Source organism: Acipenser ruthenus, chromosome 14, assembly GCF_902713425.1.
Source record: "Acipenser ruthenus chromosome 14, fAciRut3.2 maternal haplotype, whole genome shotgun sequence".
In the NCBI taxonomy this organism is placed as follows: Eukaryota; Metazoa; Chordata; class Actinopteri; order Acipenseriformes; family Acipenseridae; genus Acipenser; species Acipenser ruthenus.
This window is the reverse complement of record NC_081202.1, coordinates 2,394,550-2,416,653: the sequence shown is the minus strand read 5'-3', so window position 1 is coordinate 2,416,653 and position 22,104 is coordinate 2,394,550. Positions and strand designations below refer to the sequence as shown.

The 22,104-nt window shown below is 40.8% G+C and overlaps 1 protein-coding gene across 2 annotated transcripts; it reads right to left on the bottom strand.

Annotated features, from left to right (window-relative positions):
- Window positions 1-2,766: 2,766 nt before the first annotated feature.
- On the bottom strand, window positions 2,767-21,981 carry LOC117419779 (ATP-dependent DNA helicase Q1-like). 2 transcript variants are annotated; one of them, XM_058985555.1, is made up of 15 exons: window positions 21,882-21,981; window positions 17,662-17,741; window positions 17,255-17,440; window positions 16,929-17,105; window positions 16,348-16,454; window positions 16,067-16,265; window positions 15,597-15,763; window positions 14,685-14,766; window positions 14,345-14,493; window positions 13,704-13,821; window positions 12,770-12,908; window positions 11,482-11,573; window positions 10,374-10,593; window positions 9,534-9,660; window positions 2,767-4,458 (listed from the first exon to the last, which is right to left on the bottom strand). In XM_058985555.1, the coding sequence occupies exons 2-15, from the start codon at window positions 17,675-17,677 to the stop codon at window positions 3,847-3,849; spliced, it is 2,391 nt and encodes a 796-aa protein (XP_058841538.1). In that variant the 5' UTR covers window positions 17,678-17,741; window positions 21,882-21,981; the 3' UTR covers window positions 2,767-3,846. The 2 variants fall into 2 exon arrangements, with proteins under 2 accessions (XP_058841538.1, XP_058841539.1); XM_058985556.1 differs by lacking the exons at window positions 17,662-17,741; window positions 21,882-21,981 and having other exon boundaries at window positions 17,255-17,456.
- Between the last annotated feature and the right edge of the window lie 123 nt (window positions 21,982-22,104).

Genomic DNA, 22,104 nt, shown 5'->3' with positions numbered 1-22,104 from the left:
GAATAAATAACATCTGGTAAAACCCCAGTCAGAATCATGGTGTGATATGGCAGAAACTTTACTTGGCCCAGCTCAGAAAATGGTTATTGCAGGTGGATTCAAGGACGGCCTCATTGCTCGCATAGTCACTTCAGATGGAGTTCTAACCAAGAAGAGCTATTCTCATCGCACGAAGAAGCAGATACTTGGCTTCTAGTTCATGTTGCACATGCTTCTCAAGAATACCCTCGTGTAGTGGTGTGGTCTCCAGACACTGACGTTGCAGTTCTTTGTGTACATTTTATTCACAAGTTGGAAGCAACTCAAGAGCTTTGGTTTCGTACTGGTGTGAAGGATAAAGCCAAGTTTATACCAACCCACACCATAGCAGCTGAACTTGGCCAAAGACTGTGCAGAATGTTGCCAGCAGTACACACACTGACTGACTGGGGGTGATTCAACCAGCAGTCTTGCAAGGGTTGGCAAACTAAAGGTCAGGAAGAATCCACACACATTTAGAAGCCTTACCAAGTTTGGCACTACAGTGGCGAGACCTCCTGCACAGTTGAAATCAGTAGAACTTCTCTATATAACCCTTCTCTATGACTCAGCGACTGACTCGGCAAATGTAAATGGTGTGTGATATAATAAGCTTTTCTGTGGCAAACAGGCCCGCAATGAAGCCATCCCCCCAACTTATGCAGCATACCAAGCACACAAATGACCAGACCCTTATCTGGAACCATGCCCTGGAGGCTCAGCCTGACACCCCCTCCCCAGTTGGAAATGACTGGCATCATGACAAGGATGGACCCATTTCTCCAACACCAATGACACAGACACCTGAAGCACTCCTGGAACTCATTACATGTGGGTGTAAAAAAGCCAAGTATGAGTGCAGCTGCAGCTGTTCCAGAGGACTTCTAATCCTCTAAAACTGTCAGTGTGGAACCAGATGAGTCTGACACTATGATTCAGACGTAGACATGTGAGACTGAACCCTGTACCCAGTGCAAATCCGCCATCTTTATTGAATTATTAATTTTTTTTTTTGCATTGGCCCATATACGTAAAGCAAAACCATTTAAAAAATGTATTAACACTAGGATGTATATTTTCTGATTGTCACATTGCCTGCAATGTTGTGTGGTGCAAGTAAATAATTAGTACACAGTTATATTTATACAGAAATAGATGTATTCACGTAAACGTTTTGAAAACTGTAAATAACATGTTGAAACAAACTCAAGAGAACAAGCAGGCAAGCCTAAATAGACAAAAAAAGAAATGCAAATCAAACACTAGGATTGTAGCCTTTTCAATTTTTACTCACCGGAAACTATTTACAAACTACAGTACATTGTGTGGTTTTGCTTTACCAAGGACGAACCACAGAATGCTGGCTTGTTTGAGCTCACTTGAACTTGAACATGCAGCAGTTTTTGTTCAGGTCATCCTGAGTCTGTACACCCTGTGTTCTGTGAGGAGATGCCGAGTCTGTACACCCTGTGTTCTGTGAGGAGATGCCGAGTCTGTACACCCTGTGTTCTGTGAGGAGATGCCGAGTCTGTACACCCTGTGTTCTGTGAGGAGATGCCGAGTCTGTACACCCTGTGTTCTGTGAGGAGATGCCGAGTCTGTACACCCTGTGTTCTGTGAGGAAATGTTTAACTGAGAGTGTCCACCTGCACACGTAGCCATTTTTGTTTAGCGGGAACCAGGAACATTCTTATGATGTAATATGAACGAGTGACCAGGGTATGGCAAATATATTGAAAAAAGCTGGACACACATATATACTGTCATGTTACCCATCATTGAGAGGGAATCCAGTGGCTATTAGTGTTTTGTTAGCACCCTGATGTGCAGTAGTATACCTTTATAATGAATACAGTATTTAAAACTTTTGCGTAATTGAATAATCTGTCCATTTAACATGCTTTAGAGCTTTATTAATTATTTTTGTCAAACAAACCTTTTTTTATGACTAGAATTTGTTTTTGTCTTTTAAGATAAATTGGTAATAATTCGTCCCAAAGAAACCTTTACATGACTCAAAGGTGTTTCTGTTTTTTTAAATAAAATGGTTAAAATCCCATTTTATTGGTCATTTCTCCTTTCAAACTTTTCTTGACAACTTAAGTACATTTTGGTGGCCTTTTCACTTGCGCAAAATGTTTTGACATGGGTACAAAAACCTTGCATTGGCATACCTTGCTACCACTTTACAACACCACATCCACCCTAGAAAAGCACCGAAGGGATACGTCTATCAAAATAACATCGCTGTTGGTTTCTGTACAGGGGATGGTATGTCATGAAAAATACCTGTCCTGGGCCCCCAGATTATAAGCACCGATTCCCAGTTTGCATTGCCCTTTGTGTCACAGATGACTCATTTTATTGTAACAACCACGTCTAGTGAAGTCTTGTGTCCGAAAGTGTGTTTTAGTTGGTATGAATACATACCCTCCCTATCTCATGTAATTTTTGTTTCTTAACAAGAGTCCATCGTTAAATGACCATTTGATCTTATTATGCATCATGCAAGCAGCCAGTCAGGGCCGCGACAGGTACAGTATCGTGATACATTTCATACTGTGCCATTAGGGTATCATTACACCCCTAGTGGGACCTCCAGAATTCCCAAACTAGTCCCAGTGCACTGTATAAAGGGCTTTGTGTAAGAGCCATCTCCATTCACTGAGCTGACACCATAATAATGTGTGATGACTGAAGTGTATGTAACGGAAATGTAAAGCATAAAAAAAGCCAAGGACTACATGGTTATTAATTTTTTTTTAATTTCAAAATGTATGGCAGTGTACAATTTGTTTAATAAAAGCCTACAGTCTTTATAGGTTCAATAGTGATGGCAGAACTAATTAAAAAATTATATATATATATATATATATATATATATATATATATATATATATATATATATATATATATTTTAAAAGCATGTGAATTATACAAAATAAAAAGTGCTTACAGCACCACACTTCTGCATAAATGAGCTGTCATCACCCAGCAAAATGTGTTGGGCTTTGTCCCCATACGTTCATTATGACGTGGCTACTGCACTTGATTATACATTTTAACAAAAGCCAAGGCAAATCAAAACCTTGTTACTAGAAAACGGAAAGTGAAAATATTACAATTGGATACCTGAGGCAGAAAACAGTGAATGCATTCTGAATTACAGTACACATTCATCTCTGGATAGCTAATTCAATGCAAAGTAATTTTTTAATCACGTCATGTTAAACAAATAAGTATAAAGTTGTGTTTTAAAGCAGGTAGGCTGACTCTGGAATAAGCTTTTAATATTGGCCTAATTAGGACACACCACATACTGTACCTCCTGTACAGGTCATTAGTAATGAAGGCTCATGGGACAATCTGGAACCATACAAACTGCTTTGCAATAGTCTTAAGTTAGTCTGTGCTAAGTGCCAATCAACAGAGTACTCATAAGGAATACAAGTATACTTTACAGACTACAGTAAGTGCCATTTAACAGTGTATACTGTTAAATAGAGATACATTTTTTTATTACAAACAATTGTGTACTAGTGATTTCAGTGAATAAGTTCTTAGCAGTTGAGCTAGAGGGCTCAGGAATGATTTTGGAGAGCTTAATAATAATAATAATAATAATAATAATAATAATAAAATTGTTTTTTAAATTGCTAAAATGAAACCCTGAAGAGCAAACACACACACAGAGATCCAGGCCTGAAAATGTTGACTAATCTATTTGGTAACCTTTCTGTCACTTCCTAATGGAGCATTTCCTCTGCATACTGACCCGTCTCCACAGACTCCTAACAGTCCCGATTAACGAAGGCCCACAGCTGAGTCTCATATTGCTGAGGGGGCTTTATCCCCGTAATCAGAGTCTCGCAGGTTTTCCCTGGAAATGCAATTGATCCTTTGCAGCTGTTTGGAGTAATAGCTGCGCAGGTGACGCAGTTCTTCAACCGCAGCTGCAGAAATAATTGACATTTCAGATGGAGCACTCGCCAGATTTGCTTTGTGTTGGCACTTGTGTTCCCCTGTAGGAGCTTGAGCGGTGTCCTGCCTGTTCTTTCTCTTCTTCTCTTTGGGTGTGTCTGCCTTCTGCTTCGCTCTAACTGGTGAAGCTCCAGCTGGGCATGCTGAGGGACTGTCCGCGTGGCTTTCTTTCTCTTTGTTATCTATTTGCACGTCAACCTCTATGGCAGCATATCCCTGTATCAACTTTCCCTCTGCATTAACACGGCGATCTGCGACTTCCGTTTCGTCATCACTGATTTGCGGTGCCTCTTCTGAAGCCCGGGTTTCTAAGGGGCTTGGGTTACATTGTCCAGCTTGGTCACGCTGCAGGTTTCTTGTTTTCTTTGTTGATTTTTTTCTCTTTTGTACAGAGGGGTTGTCCCTAATAGCCAATGTAGGAGAGCTCTCTGCCTCAGATATCGGTGGCAATACATCATCCTGCAGGAAGAATCAGAAACAGAATTAATACTTTAAAAAGGAGCAGAACAAAAATCATGCACCGTCATGCGTAACCCACCATGCGCTCTCTAGCGAACACGTTAGTACCCATGTTACAGATTACCTGCCGTTAGTATGACACAGCATGAATCGTAACATGCACTGGAAACATGCTCCATTTTATTTATTTTTATATTGAGGCTTCACTTAAGGTGATGAAAAGAAAGGGTTTGTTATAAATTGGAAATTATGTAATTGACTGTACTTTTCTTGTTCTCCTGGTCAATCACTTCCTTGATTTTCTTGGATTTCCGGCATCGGCAGGAAGAGATCTTTTCCGCTGCCCCCCATCCTTCTTTATTCCTGCACTATTTATACCTCCTCCTCCTCCTCCTTGTGCGCTTGTATGGGCAGACTGTGTCTTGGAATCCATAGAGGACTTTACCTGTGGATTATCAATGCAATCCAGGACCATGAGACCGTATATAAAAACTGAGAAACAGGGATTAAAGCTTATAGTTATATCCAGTGGTAATGCCAGCACTGACAAAGCGGTATGCTTAGAATAAAAAAAGCTTGGAATAACAATAAGCTTGCCTATTCCTGGTCTTGTTACTGTAACAGGAGGGCACAGTGTATTAAAAGTACAATGCTAAAAGCCTGGTCGGGGTTAAATTAAACCTTTGTTTTTGTTAAAAAAACAAAAAACAGACTGGATCTTAATATTATACACAAAGCGTGAAGACTGTAGCTAAGCTTGGATTTGTTAGCGAAACATCCGAGACTCAAATCACAAGTGCACATATATTACCTTCTGCAACACAGCGAGAATACTTACCATTCCTTTACATGGGAGGCACTATTATTGATTATTGTCATTTGCAATCTTTAGATGGATTAATATATATATATATATATATATATATATATATACAGTGCCTTGCGAAAGTATTCGGCCCCCTTGAACTTTGCGACCTTTTGCCACATTTCAGGCTTCAAACATAAAGATATGAAACTGTAATTTTTTGTGAAGAATCAACAACAAGTGGGACACAATCATGAAGTGGAATGAAATTTATCGGATATTTCAAACTTTTTTAACAAATAAAAAACTGAAAAATTGGGCGTGCAACATTATTCAGCCCCTTTACTTTCAGTGCAGCAAACTCTCTCCAGAAGTTCAGTGAGGATCTCTGAATGATCCAATGTTGACCTAAATGACTAATGATGATAAATAGAATCCACCTGTGTGTAATCAAGTCTCCGTATAAATGCACCTGCACTGTGATAGTCTCAGAGGTCCGTTTAAAGCGCAGAGAGCATCATGAAGAACAAGGAACACACCAGGCAGGTCCGAGATACTGTTGTGGAGAAGTTTAAAGCCGGATTTGGATACAAAAAGATTTCCCAAGCTTTAAACATCCCAAGGAGCACTGTGCAAGCGATAATATTGAAATGGAAGGAGTATCAAGTCTACCAAGACCTGGCCGTCCCTCTAAACTTTCAGCTCATACAAGGAGAAGACTCACTCTGGATGAACTGCAGAGATCTACAGCTGAGGTGGGAGACTCTGTCCATAGGACAACAATCAGTCGTATACTGCACAAATCTGGCCTTTATGGAAGAGTGGCAAGAAGAAAGCCATTTCTTAAAGATATCCATAAAAAGTGTCGTTTACAGTTTGCCACAAGCCACCTGGGAGACACACCAAACATGTGGAAGAAGGTGCTCTGGTCAGATGAAACCAAAATCGAACTTTTTGGCAACAATGCAAAACGTTATGTTTGGCGTAAAAGCAACACAGCTCATAACCCTGAACACACCATCCCCACTGTCAAACATGGTGGTGGCAGCATCATGGTTTGGGCCTGCTTTTCTTCAGCAGGGACAGGGAAGATGGTTAAAATTGATGGGAAGATGGATGGAGCCAAATACAGGACCATTCTGGAAGAAAACCTGATGGAGTCTGCAAAAGACCTGAGACTGGGACAGAGATTTGTCTTCCAACAAGACAATGATCCAAAACATAAAGCAAAATCTACAATGGAATGGTTCACAAATAAACATATCCAGGTGTTAGAATGGCCAAGTCAAAGTCCAGACCTGAATCCAATCGAGAATCTGTGGAAAGAACTGAAAACTGCTGTTCACAAATGCTCTCCATCCAACCTCACTGAGCTCGAGCTGTTTTGCAAGGAGGAATGGGCAAAAATTTCAGTCTCTCGATGGGCAAAACTGATAGAGACATACCCCAAGCGACTTACAGCTGTAATCGCAGCAAAAGGTGGCGCTACAAAGTATTAACTTAAGGGGGCTGAATTATTTTGCACGCCCAATTTTTCAGTTTTTTATTTGTTAAAAAAGTTTGAAATATCCAATAAATTTTGTTCCACTTCATGATTGTGTCCCACTTGTTGTTGATTCTTCACAAAAAAATTACAGTTTCATATCTTTATGTTTGAAGCCTGAAATGTGGCAAAAGGTTGCAAAGTTCAAGGGGGCCGAATACTTTCGCAAGGCACTGTATATATATATATATAAAATCTATAAAAATAGACACACACACCTCATATTTGTTATATTTGAAATAATTACATATTACCAAATATAGGGTGGTTGAAAAGTTACCATGAGCAGGTCATTTTTGAACAGCTCTGTACATTAGAATTGGCATTCCACTAGAGCAGTGGTTTTCAAACTGGGGTACACGAGAAAAATCCTGTAATGGCGGACAACGCTTTTTTTTTTTTAACCACGTTGTAGTACTTTATGACTTAGCAATCAAATCAAGAATGTTGAATCTCCTTTCAAATCAAAGCACAGCCGTACTGGTGTACGTTTCCTTTCTGTTGGGCGAGGTTAACTGAATACAGCTGGCTGCTGGCAGCGAGTGAGCGTTGAGCGCACACGTGGCTGACTTACATATTTAAAATAGCAGAGCGGGATTGTCATTGTATGATGTTGCTTCTTTTAAAAATGTGTAGTACTTACTAGGTAAGTTTACTCTCTAGAGTTTAAATGTTCAGTGTTAGTAGTTTAATCAGTTCAGTGTTTTATCTACCTTTACGTTTTAAAATAACCGTATTATTGAGTTGAGCAGGCAGCCGGGCCACCCTACTCAGACAGTGAAATCACTCACTCGTTCTGCGCTGGAGCTGGAGCGACACGACTGTTATCTTTACTTGCAATGCTTGTGTGTGTTTTTTTCATTATTTCATTTGTTGAAGAGCTCCTTTGGGCAGCAGTTCATTGAATTTATTTTTTTTCTCTCCGTACTAGTCCGGTACGCATTGGCCCCTAAAAGAGGTGAATTTCGCAGTGACCCCTTAATTTCCTGATTTCCACAAAATCTCGAATTAAGCAGACCCCTAATTATGACCCTGAAATCAGATGGGGGCTCCCGAGTGGCGCATCCGGTAAAGGCACTCCACGTGGAGTGCAGGATGCGCCCTATAGACTGGAGGTCGCCGGTTTGAGTCCAAGCTATTCCACTGCCGACCGTGGACGGGAGCTCCCAGGTGGCGGCACACAATTGGCCAAGAGTCTGAGGTGGCTGCATGGCAGGCCAGCAGACTGAAAAGAAGCGGACAGCTGATGGCACACGTTTCTGAGGACGCGTGTGTCCGTCTTCGTCTCTCCCGAGTCAGCGCGGGGGTGGCAGCAGTGGGCCGGGTTGAAGTAAAAATAATTGGGCATTTCAAATTGGGGAGAAAATCAGAAAAAATAATTGGTGATTCCAAATTTAAAAAATTAAAAAAAAAAAATCAGATGGGGGTAAGCGGTAGACTAGATTGCACTAGAAGACAGAGGAAGACCCTATGTTTTCCGTCATTAAACCGGGGAGCAGTTACAGTGCACCATAAGCCTGATAATATCTTGCTAGCAATAATTCCTGGCAAGTTTGGGACTGAGTCCAAGGTATAAGAAAAAACAAGAATGAAATTAAATGACTCTTAACAAATACAATACAAACAAAATTTGTCATTTTTCAGCGTTAGTAAAGAAGTACATAAATAAACCACACTCATCTGGCTGTAAAAATAAAATAAAAAAGACCGGTGACCAGGATTGTAAGCAGTCTCAATCTCATAAGAGATACAGAAGACACAAATAGACCTGCAAGGAGTCCCTGAGTAGCTCTCCTGGTAAAAGCACGGCCGCATGGTGTCCAGGGTGAGTCATACAGTCAGGGGAGCGCAGGTTCGCATCCTGGCTGTGCGGAGCCGGCGGACTTCGCTGGGGATTCCGAAAGGAGCGTGGCATTGGCTCCGGCGCTCCTGCAGGTTAGGGAGGTAAAACCGTCAGGGACCGTTTCTCCTCATCGTGCTACAGCGGACCCTACTGGCCAGGCGCCCGGTGAGCTCAGGTCGTAGGATCGGAGGACGCCTCGGAACCTTCAGGTCCCTGTGCTGTGTTGGGAATTGCTACATTGACGGGGAAAAAATAACTGGACATTCCAAATGGGATTTCCTTTTATAAAAATCGGGGGTCAAATAATTGGGCACACTAAATTTAAAAAAACCAATAAACCTGCTCAAATCCTCGCAACGGTTCCATTTAAGGTAGCACAGTCATCAAGTAAATATAAGAGAGGGAGAAAGAGAAAAGAAATCGAGTATAGAATAAAAAAAAGCATCAAACTAATAAACAGTTTTACAAGGAAAAAATTACATACTGCAGTTTAAGATCACATCCAACTATAAATAAAAAACAGTACTGTAAAGTGTTAGGCAAATACAAGGGTAAGATATATGGCCTCAGCTACTTATTAAAAACAGACTGAAATAAGCAAAAGCACTCGGGACAATTTATCCTCACTGCAGCTACAAAACAGAAGATAACAAATGACTTTTAGCAGAATGTGTTTTTTTTTTTTTTTTAACACAGCGATGGTAATACATATTGGGAAAGATTTACTGGAATTATTAAGTTAGCTCTGTCTTTTCTTTTTTGGTGACAATGTGATGTGACCGAAACAACATGAATAACTCCTGAAGTTCTAACAGGACAAGTACAGCATAGCAGCTTTAGAGAGTGACGAGAGTTCAGTCTGGAGCGGGATCACAAAGACTTACTGGATCAATGCTTGTGAACTTCTTCATTTGCATCATGATCTTGTGCTTCTCGTTCTTCAGCAGATCAGCCTTCGGGCCCAATTTGATGTAGGAAATTGTAGCATATGGAGTAAAGCTAAAATCCTCTCTGGAGAAGTTGGAAGAAAAAAAAAAAAATTATATATATTATATACAGTGCCATGAAAAAGTATTTGCCCTGTCTGATTTTCTGCACTTTTGCACATTTTTCACATTGTATTTGGTCAGATTTTTTTGTGGGTTGTAGTAGTATATAGAGGGAGTCTGAGAAAAAATGACACCAAAGCCTGGTGCTTCTTTCATTTGTCTGGTGTGCAAGGTAATCAAACATGCAATCTTCAGGTGTTAACTCAACCCAATTAAAGGGATAATTAGGGTCAGCTGTTTGAGTACTTTGGTTAACAACCAGGCCTGATTTGGGCCAGATAAGTTTATTTTTATCATCTAAGAAATATCGCCAAATTGAGAAGCATTCTTTCCCACTCAGATACTGAGAGATTGTTGCATGCTTTTGTATCTTCTAGAATTGATTATTGTAATGCCCTATTCTCTGGTACATATAGCCATGTTATATCTCGACTGCAACTTATACAAAATGCTGCAGCTAGAATTTTAACTGGGACTAAGAGACTAAGAAACCCAGCAGGTATTTAATTGAAGGCAGTCGGTGAAACCAGAATGAAACTTTGAAATGATATCGCTCCTTTGTGCTCAATGCCTAGGCGTTTTGTCAATCACCAAAGACATTTTGTTAAATGGCGGTGTGACATATCTACTGTGTGATATCAGGAGGTACGAGTTGCGCCGTGTCAAAGTGTGCACCTGAGATACTGCTGCACCAGCAGGTGAGCGATGACCATCTCCATCTCCAGTCTGGGGAGGCTGGACGGAGGCACGCCCACGACCCTGTGCTTGGCAGCTCCCTTCCCCATCCAGGAATCGATGGTCTTCAGCGGAGTGAGCTTCTCATCCATCTGCTGAGCCTGCTGTAGGATCTGAAGCAGGTCCCTGCAGTGGTCTGCCACGTCCACCGACTCCGAGGCTGGAAGGAAGAAAGACCCACTCAAATAAAAAGTGTGCCATCTTTTAATTCTACTTTTTTTATTCTTAAAAAAAAACAAAAAAAAACTCTTACCCTTATAAAAGTTCCCCACGGTGAAAGCAGAGCGAAGTGTGGTATGGTATAGCATAGGCAAGCACTGTAAAGGCCAGCAAGGTCTGGTAAAGCATATTAATAAACATGGAAAACATGGCTATGGTTAATGCGTAGTGTAACCATGGGAAAACTGACAGTGAAAAAATACAGGGGGGGGGGGGTAAACTTTTATAGAGGTAATTCCCAGAAACCAATGAATAAGTTCCTTCATGCAGAAAAAATAAATCGAATCAAAAACACATTTACCATATTGTTTGCGTCTTTCTTAATGGTAAATGTTAGACCTACAAAGTGACAGTAATACATACAGTATTAGGGAAGATGCACTGTCGTTGTTATACTTTTAAAGTATTTAAAATGTCTTAACTTTTGCCTTGCCTGTTGTAGCACCATTCACACCTCTGCAAGGCTAATGTCTAGTAATGTTCAAACTCAGCACAGAAACATTGACAGCCTTTACACTTCACCACATCCTGTCATGCAAGTATATAAATCAAAATGCATTTTAACACTGATATTAGCTACAGGATCTGGACTTATCGAAGACACTAAAAAAAAAAGACTTCTAGTTGAAACGCATGTCATTTCATTTAAGCTTCTTTCTGTGTTTAATTTAGCACTAGTTATGGATGAAGTAGGAAAGAGGAGCCCCTATGCAGACACACTCACTATGCTATTGTCTAATGGTAAAATGGAAAAGACACTGGCAGTCTTGCAAACACACAGGAGGACATTTGAATGAAGCAGTGCAGGTCACGCATTGCAGACACTCACATGGATTATGACGGCATTGATCACACATCTTGTTGCAATGCTTTGTATCCCACACTTCATCAAAATGCTTTGCGATCAGCACGCGGCGACACCTGGGAGCAAGATACCAAATTAATATTGCTTCATTGCATGGTTGAAATGTTTTATTATATACTGTAAATATATATTGGAGCTGGTCCATGTATTCCATCGCTGCTTGAAATGTATTCCGTGGCTTCTGATTTTCGGTTTTAACCGATAAAAAGTGATAAAACACCCTCGATACAAAAAATGAAATCGGTGTATTGCCAATAAACACTGGAAACGGTTACTCAATTCACACTGACCATTAAAAAAAAGAACCTACTACAAAAAAACTAAAACAAAACTACTGGGCAATGTCCCTCCTTCCTGACTCGTTTCTATCATTGATTTGTTCTGAATACTTTAAACCCACCCAACTACTGAGTGGCAGCAAATTCTACATTTCTATTGGAGACTCTGCTTGAGAGACACAAAAACCCCAGAAGAATGTACCCGTGACTAAGGATTTCGTTGTGGAAGACAGCAAAGGAAAGAAGGTACAACTAAGTGTGCATTGCAGTCAATTTACTACCACTGAAATAGCTAAAAAATAAGCACCGAAAAATGAAATTAATAAACCGAAAAACAGAAGATCTATTTAAATTTTACAGAATTGTTGTGATTGTTCCAACTGCTTTCGTGTGAAGCCAATTTAATTGACCAACGGTGATTATTTAAGTAATTTGTTGCCACTGCGGAAGCTCATTTTAACAGAATACTGCAAATTGTAATTTTAATCAATGATGTGCTGGAAATGATTAAAAGGGAATGAGAATTGAAAAACAGGAGCTGATGCCAACCCTGATTCCTTAATATAACAGAATTTGAAAATGACTGCATCAAAAAGATACAGTATCATGCAAGGAATATAATTCAGAAGTAATGGTCTGAAAATTACAGGAGTGTTTCTCTTTTTTCTTTATTTTGTAAATTGATGCAGTACAGAGTTGATTTTACTGTTACTGAGATTATTATTATTATTATTTTATATTTCCAGCCAATTAAAAATTAAACAATATTCGTTTAAATTTAATGAATATTCAAACATTAAAAAAAGGAAAAAAAATGTTCATCCTTCCACAAATTTATATTTGAACAGTACATTGAATGTTTAAGATAAACAAGCAAAAACACATTCATTATAAACTAATGAATATATACTTTCCTTGACTTGCATGAGGGATAAGGCTAATTTTGAATAATTAGGAATTATTCTATACTGTACCTGGTTGCATCCTGGCAGTAGGACACCATTTGGTAGAGCTTCTGTTGACCTACTTTCTCCATTACGACCGTCGAACTTACTTTAAAGATGTCTACAAAACTGTAGTACAAAATGCAATCCGCATTCCGGTCATCTTGACCTACAAATACAAAATACTAAAAAATAAAAAAACTGAACTTGTTTACATGCACAGCATCATATCCCTTTGAGATTAAGACCAGTCCCCTGGATTCAGCAGAGCACCTTTCAGGACTGACACCGTTACTAAAGATGTTAACTAGAGATGCTCATAGTCAGAACCTTGTTCAGTGCTGTAGAGGCACGTCAATCATGTGTCAGAGCAGGAATTCAGTTCTAAACAGAACATACTTTGAGGCTTATTAAGAAGTGTCATGTATCCATAACTTGTGCAAGGGAGCGGTGGAGCACCCTCAAACAAACACTTAGCTGCTTCGTGCAAGGGGCTAAAAACACAAAGAGATTGACCAGGAAGGACACAATGTAGTGCATCAGGTCAGCCGAATATAAAACCAAGACACAGTGTAGAAGATCCAATTTAAAACATGTGCCGATGTTCAGCTGCGGCTAGTTAGTGGCAGGCTGTATTATGTTCTGCAGTTTTTAAAGTCACCCCCATCTCTGTTACCCATGTACCGCCCCAGGTGGACTGAAGACCAACGAGCCACCTCTGTTCCTCCGGTCAAGCCAATCACCCCTTTGCACCTAAACAACCGAAGCAGCAGATGTTTCCAAGCGACTTAACCCAGAGTAAAAATGTCACATAATGAAATAGCTACTATTTGCAGGTGGGTGCAACTGAAATGTGCATCTTCCTGGCTGAATTGAGTGTGAACCGACACATTTAAACCAGTGCAGAGATCTATCACAATAGCCCTTTCAGAGAGTTGGGTTTCAGCAAGCGATAGTTTAGTACCTGCACGGCCGCTCTCCTGGTAGTAATTCTCCATAGATTTGCTCATTGTATGATGAATAACAAACCTCACGTTAGGCTTATCAATCCCCATTCCAAAGGCTACTGTTGCCACCACAACCTACAAGGAAACAGATCAAATGCAGTTAACTCAATTGCACACAGTATAAATAAATAGCTATATAAACCCTGCTATAACTAAAAAAATAGTTTCGGGATAGGGGCATAGACAAGACCAGGACCAGTTAACTGTAGCACTGGGACTTGTATTCTACTATGCTGACACTGCTTGAAATGTACTTGGAAGCCAAAATGACCAAATATCGGAATCTACAAATGACTGCATCAAAAGACAATCATGCAAAGGGACCAATACATAAACGCACATTCTGTTACTACAGAAGAGAGTTTCTCTCCATTAATAGAGAATTACACAGGGTTCAGATTTACTTTACCCCCCCTCTCCCTCTCCCTGGATATCAATCAACAGGATTCACAAGTGAGTGAGTGAGTGAGTGAGTTGAGAGAGTGCTTTTCCAGTCTCATTAATAACTGCTTTGATTCGCATTACAGGACTAAATCAATAACTTGCTACCAGCAGCTGCAATCAGTGGCATGGCTATTAGACATGCTGGCCACAGTACCTGGAGTTTGTTCTCAGTCCACTCTTTATGCACACTGGACTTCTCAGTAGCTTCCATGTTGGCATGGTAAGGCTTGGCCTTTATTCCCATTTTCTGCAGATTTACAGAGACGTACTCAGAGTCCTTATGGGAAAGGCAGTAAATGATACCTGTGGAAAATTCAGATATAGAGGCTGCTGGTAATTATGTATACAATACAGATACCATGGAAAAATAACTGAGGTGAGAACATGCATTGCAGTCAATTGCCAGGGCACTTCCATTAATAAATAGTACCTTTATTAAAATACAATAAATCCACAGTATTGATTTTTTTTATTATTATGGCCAAGTACTATACCTGACTGATCTTTGTATCTCTTATTGATTAATTTCACAATGTCTTCAGTGAAATCTTCAGTGCTTGACGGTTTCAGACGTACCTTTAAATAAGCAAAGGCAATATTCAGCAATATGGAGCAGCGGACCAAAAAGCCAGAACACATGCGCTGCCTGGGCACTATCTATCCGCTTGGATTTGGCATTGCCCTGGTGTGGGGAATGTTTTCCTGGTGTTCTCCTCCAACGCCTCATTTTACATTGGCGCTGTTCAGATCAAGTCCATCCAACAATGCTGCAGCTGTACCCTGATGGCGATGGCTACTTTCAAGAGAATGCACCCATCCACCATGCCAGAAACAGGAGCCAACGGCTTGAGGACCATGAAACAGACCAGGGGCGGCCAAACTTCCTGACCCTGAGAGCCACACAGCAACATTTCCATACATTTCCATACAGTCAAGAGCTGCAAGACACGTACTGTAAAGCATTTCACCGGGAGTCGCACTTGAACTGCAAAAGAACCGCACGTGAGCCGCGTTTCACCACCTCTGACGTAGACTTTAGCCACCTTCCATGGCCACTGCAATCCCCTGATCTCAGTCCAATTGAGCATGTTTGGTATTTAAATAAATAGTCTCACAAACTTATTGGTCCTAATATATACAGTATATGGACATTGGTGTTTTCATTGGAATTAATACACATTAGGTTATTAATACCAAGAACGAATGCAAGTGGAGGCAGCTAGGTTGCAGCACCAAAACCCTACCATGTATAATTTCTAAATGAAAAACTCCCCATCAGTGCTGATTGCTGAAATCTTGCTTCATATTCATTGCTCTCCGATACATTCAAGTAAAAAGCATCCAACTTGTGGAGCTGGATCTGAGGAGGATTTATTCACAGTATGTATTTATTAATTTGAACACACCTCATAATAAAGGTTAGGCCTATTGAACGAGGCAGACAGCGTAATGGTATCTTTGAGGCACAGGATTTCCTCACAGTCCTTGAGCACGCTCTTGGTGGCAGTCGCAGTCAGTCCGATCAAAGGAACGCTTGGGAACTGTCGTTTCAGGATACCAAGGGCCTTGTAGTCTGGATATTGAAACAGAAGGAGGTTTACAAACCACATGGGAAGAGCAAACACATCAGAATAAATCATTTCCAGCTGAAGAACATCTGTATTGAGGCGTCACAATAAATATCCCGAGACGTTTCGACAGCAACGTCTTGTGCAAACACATCAACATACGCACTAGAACAACAACCCGAGCCCCGACTGCTTTGTTACGGATGGCTATGGAAGAGAAAAGCTTTTATTAGACTAACATGGTTCCTTTAAGGAATACCAGCCTCTTAATCCTCATGGAGTACCCTAACCCTAACCATCATGGATACCTGGTCTGAAGTCATGTCCCCACTGGCTGCAACAGTGCACCTCATCCACTGCAATGCGTGTCAGCCGGCCAGCATTGTAAGCTTTTTCCAGGTTGGACATGAACATTTTGCTTTTAGCAATTTTCTCCGGGGTGACGTAAAGCAGTTTCATATCAGACGTCTTGTCAAGCATCGCATTCTGAACTGATTTAACATGTTCCTGGGAAAGAAAAAAACACATTTCTGCTTTGTTCCAGCCTCAGTCCTAATCTTCACAGAAATATGAATGGATACAAGATTACCTTTGAGCTAGATGTATTAATCGTAGCTGCTGAAATCCCTAACTTATCCAAACTCATAAGCTGGTCCTCTATCAAGGAAACCAGTGGAGCAATTACCAAGGTAAACCCTGCAATAAAAAGAATGTTTCATTAATTTACACAGTTCCACCAAGAGCATGTGTTTAAATAAACACATGTACCTGCTTAATGATCAGTGGCACTTCTTACATCCCCATTTCCAGTGATTAACTAAAATGAGGAAACTGTATTTGGAAACTGAGAATACAAATCTACCTTGGCATCCTGTCTACTTTATACAATCATACAAGTCCCTTCTAATCCACTGTGAACCGATTCATCCTGCCACCACATCACAGTTTACTACCTGTGCAGCCAACCTGGGCCTCAGACACTAGGGCTCTGTGTGGCAGGTGGGGTCTTAATACATGCTGGACAGGAAGTTCATTTATAGTGTGGCATCAGGATAAACCAGCTTGGTCTCAGTCAGAATGAAAACTAAAAATGTACAGCAGAACGTCAAGGGTGAATATTAAACAGAAGCTGCAGTGGACATTGCGAGGAAGGGCGTGCACAGACAGTACCCTCGGAGCAGCCCGCTGGCAGCTGGTAGCACAGACTCTTCCCTCCTCCGGTGGGCATGATCAGGAACACGTCCCTCCCAGACATGGTGATGTTGATGGTCTTGAGCTGCAGGGGCCGGAATGCGGAGAGTTTGAACATTCCGAGAGCTTTCTGAACCTTCTTGGACCAAGGGAAATCTGGGAAAATAAGCAGTCAAGCAAATACTGTAAAACACTAAATAACTGCGGCAACTTCATTTTGCGGATGTCTCACGTTTACGCATGCAAACTATACATATACTGCATATAAATGATGCCAAGTTTAACAACAATCAACATATAAAAACCTTGCTTAGTGAAGCTTTGCAAGTCCAACTTTTTGCTTGGCCCTGCATCCTTGGTGCACTGTTTCAGCTTCTTCTGCAACCGGTCCTTGCTGGCATTCAGATCCTTCTGACGTTCCTGAAGATCACTAATCTGTAGCTCCACTGCCTTCAGTTCATTCTCAATGGAGTCCAACTCCTGCAATATCTCTGCAAGAAACAACATTTTCACAAACCCAGCAAACACAATCTTGTAACTCCCATCACTTTGAAACTCCACCCCCTAGCCCAACCCACCCCCCAAACACATGCGCACACAAACCTAATGCAATAAATCCTGCACATCTAAAGAAAGTCTACACATTCTTTTCAGGCACTGTTTCTTTTTCAACTCTAAAAAGATTTTAAAAAAGACTTTAAAAGTTACCTACCAGCAGAATCAGCCATTTCAAACACCAGTCTGAACAATGAACATTCAGGTCCTCAAATAATTTGCTATTTTTCAAAACACCTGTAAAAACATTTTAAAAAGCACTTAGTTCTTCGTTCATTTTTTGAACTGCATATATACACATTGCAGATGTTTAATACAGTGACAAGCAAATTACCTTTTAAGGTAATGTGCCCTCTCCCCTCCTGCTCCAGCCCAGTGCAGAGAAGGAGGCTGTTAAGTACAGTGCTCATATACTGTATTGCTGCTGCATACATTCTCTAAGACTGTCACTATAAAGGAGAGCTACTGGTCTACAGGATTGCTGCAGTAGTGAAACCCCAGTTGACAGCTTGGAAGAAGACCCATCCAACTGAAGAACTGAACAGAGTATCATATCAATGTACAGTATAACCTCAATTCCAAACCCACTCTAACAAACGGACTGCTCAATCAAGCACACCACTAGAAAGCAGGGACATTCAAAATCAGATCTTCACTACACTCATCAAATGTGATCCATGGGCCCCTCCCCACTCTATGACTTGACTCCAATGACTGTAATGACAATGTGTGCTTGTTTACTGACTTGCAGGTTGCAACATAACTTAACAAAAAAGTTTAAATACATAAGCATGTTTACACTTTTGAAGTTCATTGGCTACAACACCGTCATACACAGGGTGTGTGTGTGTGTGTGTGTGTTTGTCCTCAAACAGTTCATAACAAACCATTCAGTCGGCAGGTCTCCAGTATTAATCATAGTACAGGAGTGGAAAAATCAGTATAAACAGTGGTGCAGTGCTATATTTAGAAGCCCCCCCCCCCCCCCCCGAATCTGCTCGTCTCACTGTCCTATTGCAGCCGCTTATAAGAGTGAATGAGACTGAGGTTTTGAAACAGAAGTGCATCCGTTTGCAAAAAAAGACGCGTAAGACCGCAAGTACCCTTTATATGCATGGTGCGATTGAGCTGTATCTTTTAAATAAATGTTTAGCTTATTTTATCTACATTATTTCTTATTATATGGGTCTAAAAATAACAACTGTTTCAATTATTACATCTAATTGTAAAACGTTGACACCTCAGCACAGCGTTGATACAGGTTCCCTTCACCTCATTATTCACACCTGTTGTTCCAGACCAGGCACGCTATATTCAAACTTTTTTCATTATTTATCTCAAGGGTTTCTTACGGTTATTGTATTCTTTGCTTATTTGTATGCGTTATACACATGTATATCTATCTCCACATATTAATAGGAGCAAAACAGTTCAATATTCTACACGAAGTATGGAAGCGGTGTCTCCCTGCCCGAGACAAGTGGGGGAGAGGGGCTCTCCCGCGACCCCCCAGCACTACACCCCTGAACATAAAGTATTAAAGTCAACACAATTAAGATTATCTGCTTCCCGCCTCCGTGATAAATAGGTGATTTCCGATTGGCATAACCGCTAGTCAGATACAATCCATTAGTTGTGGAGAAGCGGGGGCGCTATAACACACGAGACAGTTCGGGTATTTCCACAGCAACAGCCTGGCGTGCTCGTTGTGTATTCAAAATAGTAACGCGGGCTATACTGCGGAAAGCACATCATGAATAAACAGCTGAAGAGCCGAACTTTCACTTTCAAGTTTAGACAAAGAGAAGGAAATGCGACACATTGTACTGGACTAGTTCATTAACCCGAAGCTTCCAGACCTCAGGTCTCTTCTTCGGGTGAAAAGTAGGATAGAGAGCTTTGAGGTCTTGAAAGCTTGGGATTAAGTATTGATCAGTTAGTCCAATAAAAGTTATCACAGCTCCTTCTCTTTTTCTACCATGAGCTCACCATTTCCTATCAACGGCTTACAAGTTTAAAACGGTGACATACAGCAGATATTTAATTACACAAAGTCGTGTGTTAATTAGATTTGCAGAGTGCCAAGTCCAGAACGTGTATTTCTGCTAACCCGTTTTACTGTGCCTAGCCCCCCGCCCATTTACTCGGTTTTCAATAATGAATACATTTTGCACCCGCTATTAAAAGATTGCATCAAATAAGCTAAATCAAACACATTCAATGTGATTATAACTGCACCACTCATTAAAACGGATTGTATTAATTTCACTGTATTCTTATTTTTTAAGTATGCAGTGCTAGTTGAGGAGAGATTTCCTAAACTAAAAAAGTCACAGCAGCCGCGCCTTATCCGACTACAATACAGTAATAATAATTTAAAAAAGCAAAGCACGCACTTCTGATTGCACTGGTGACAAAGCAAGCCCCTTTCGGCAATACAGTTCAAAACGTAGAAGACTGCCGGCGAGTAGCAATCCAAGCGCTCCTAATATACTTGCCACTCCTCCGCCTTGTGCTCTCCTTATAAATACTCCTACTAAATACACAAATACTGTACATATTTTCACAACCAGTTTCAAGGTCAATATAAACAGTGGTGCAGTGCTATATTTAGAAGCCCCCCCCCCCCGAATCTGCTCGTCTCACTGTCCTATTGCAGCCGCTTATAAGAGTGAATGAGACTGAGGTTTTGAAACAGAAGTGCATCCGTTTGCAAAAAAAGACGCGTAAGACCGCAAGTACCCTTTATAGGCATGGTGCGATTGAGTTTTATCTTTTAAATAAATGTTTAGCTTATTTTATCTACATTATTTCTTATTATATGGGTCTAAAAATAACAACTGTTTCAATTATTACATCTAATTGTAAAACGCTGACACCTCAGCACAGCGTTGATACAGGTTCCCTTCACCTCATTATTCACACCTGTTGTTCCAGACCAGGCACGCTATATTCAAACTTTTTTCATTATTTATCTCAAGTGTTTCTTACGGTTATTGTATTCTTTGCTTATTTGTATGGGTTACATGCATGTATATCTATCTCCATATATTAATAGGAGCAAAACAGTTCAATATTCTACACGAAGTATGGAAGCGGTGTCTCCCTGCCCGAGACAAGTGGGGGAGAGGGGCTCTCCCGCGACCCCCCAGCACTACACCCCTGAACATAAAGTATTAAAGTCAACACAATTAAGATTATCTGCTTCCCGCCTCCGTGATAAATAGGTGATTTCCGATTGGCATAACCGCTAGTCAGATACAATCCATTAGTTGTGGAGAAGCGGGGGCGCTATAACACACGAGACAGTTCGGGTATTTCCACAGCAACAGCCTGGCGTGCTCGTTGTGTATTCAAAATAGTAACGCGGGCTATACTGCGGAAAGCACATCATGAATAAACAGCTGAAGAGCCGAACTTTCACTTTCAAGTTTAGACAAAGAGAAGGAAATGCGACACATTGTACTGGACTAGTTCATTAACCCGAAGCTTCCAGACCTCAGGTCTCTTCTTCGGGTGAAAAGTAGGATAGAGAGCTTTGAGGTCTTGAAAGCTTGGGATTAAGTATTGATCAGTTAGTCCAATAAAAGTTATCACAGCTCCTTCTCTTTTTCTACCATGAGCTCACCATTTCCTATCAACGACTTACAAGTTTAAAACGGTGACATACAGCAGATATGTAATTACACAAAGTCGTGTGTTAATTAGATTTGCAGAGTGCCAAGTCCAGAACGTGTATTTCTGCTAACCCGTTTTACTGTGCCTAGCCCCCCGCCCATTTACTCGTAAATCACACGAAATTGCTTTCAATAATACGTACATTTTACACCCGCTATTTAAAAAAGTACATTTTATTATTAATTATTTCTTAGCAGACGCCCTTATCCAGGGAGACTTACAATTGTTACAAGATATCACATTATTTTTTACATACAATTACCCATTTAGAGTTGGGTTTTTACTGGAGCAATCTAGGTAAAGTACCTTGCTCAAGGGTACAGCAGCAGTGTCCCCTACCAGGGATTGAACCCACAACCCTCCGGTCAAGAGCCCTAACCACTACTCCACACTGCTGCCCTACACATTAAACAAGCTAAATTAAACCCATTCAATGTGATTATATAACTGCACCACTCATAAAAACGGATTGTATTAATTTCACTGTATTCTTATTTTTTTTTAAAAGTATGCAGTGCTAGTTGAGTCGAGATTTCCTACAGCAGCCGCGCCTTATCCGACTACAATACAGTAATAATAATAAAAAAAAGCAAAGCACGCACTTCTGATGGCACTGGTGATAAAGCAAGCCCCTTTTGGCAATACAGTTCAAAACGGGCTGCATGCGAGCTGAAATGCAAGCGCTGCTAAAACACTCACCACTCCTCCACCTGCTCTCCTTCTGGGGCGTTGTTTCAGTTTGCAGCTCGTCAAAAACCCTTCACTCCTGCGTAATCTTTCCTGTGAGCGTAACCATTGGCGCCAGCCAATCAGAGGGATACCGGGCTCTCATTGGGCGTCAAGGGGAGCGTGAAACTGGCGTCATTTTGGATCTATGCAAGAGCGCGGTTCTCTTTGTAAAGTATTGAGTCGTTAGTCCAAC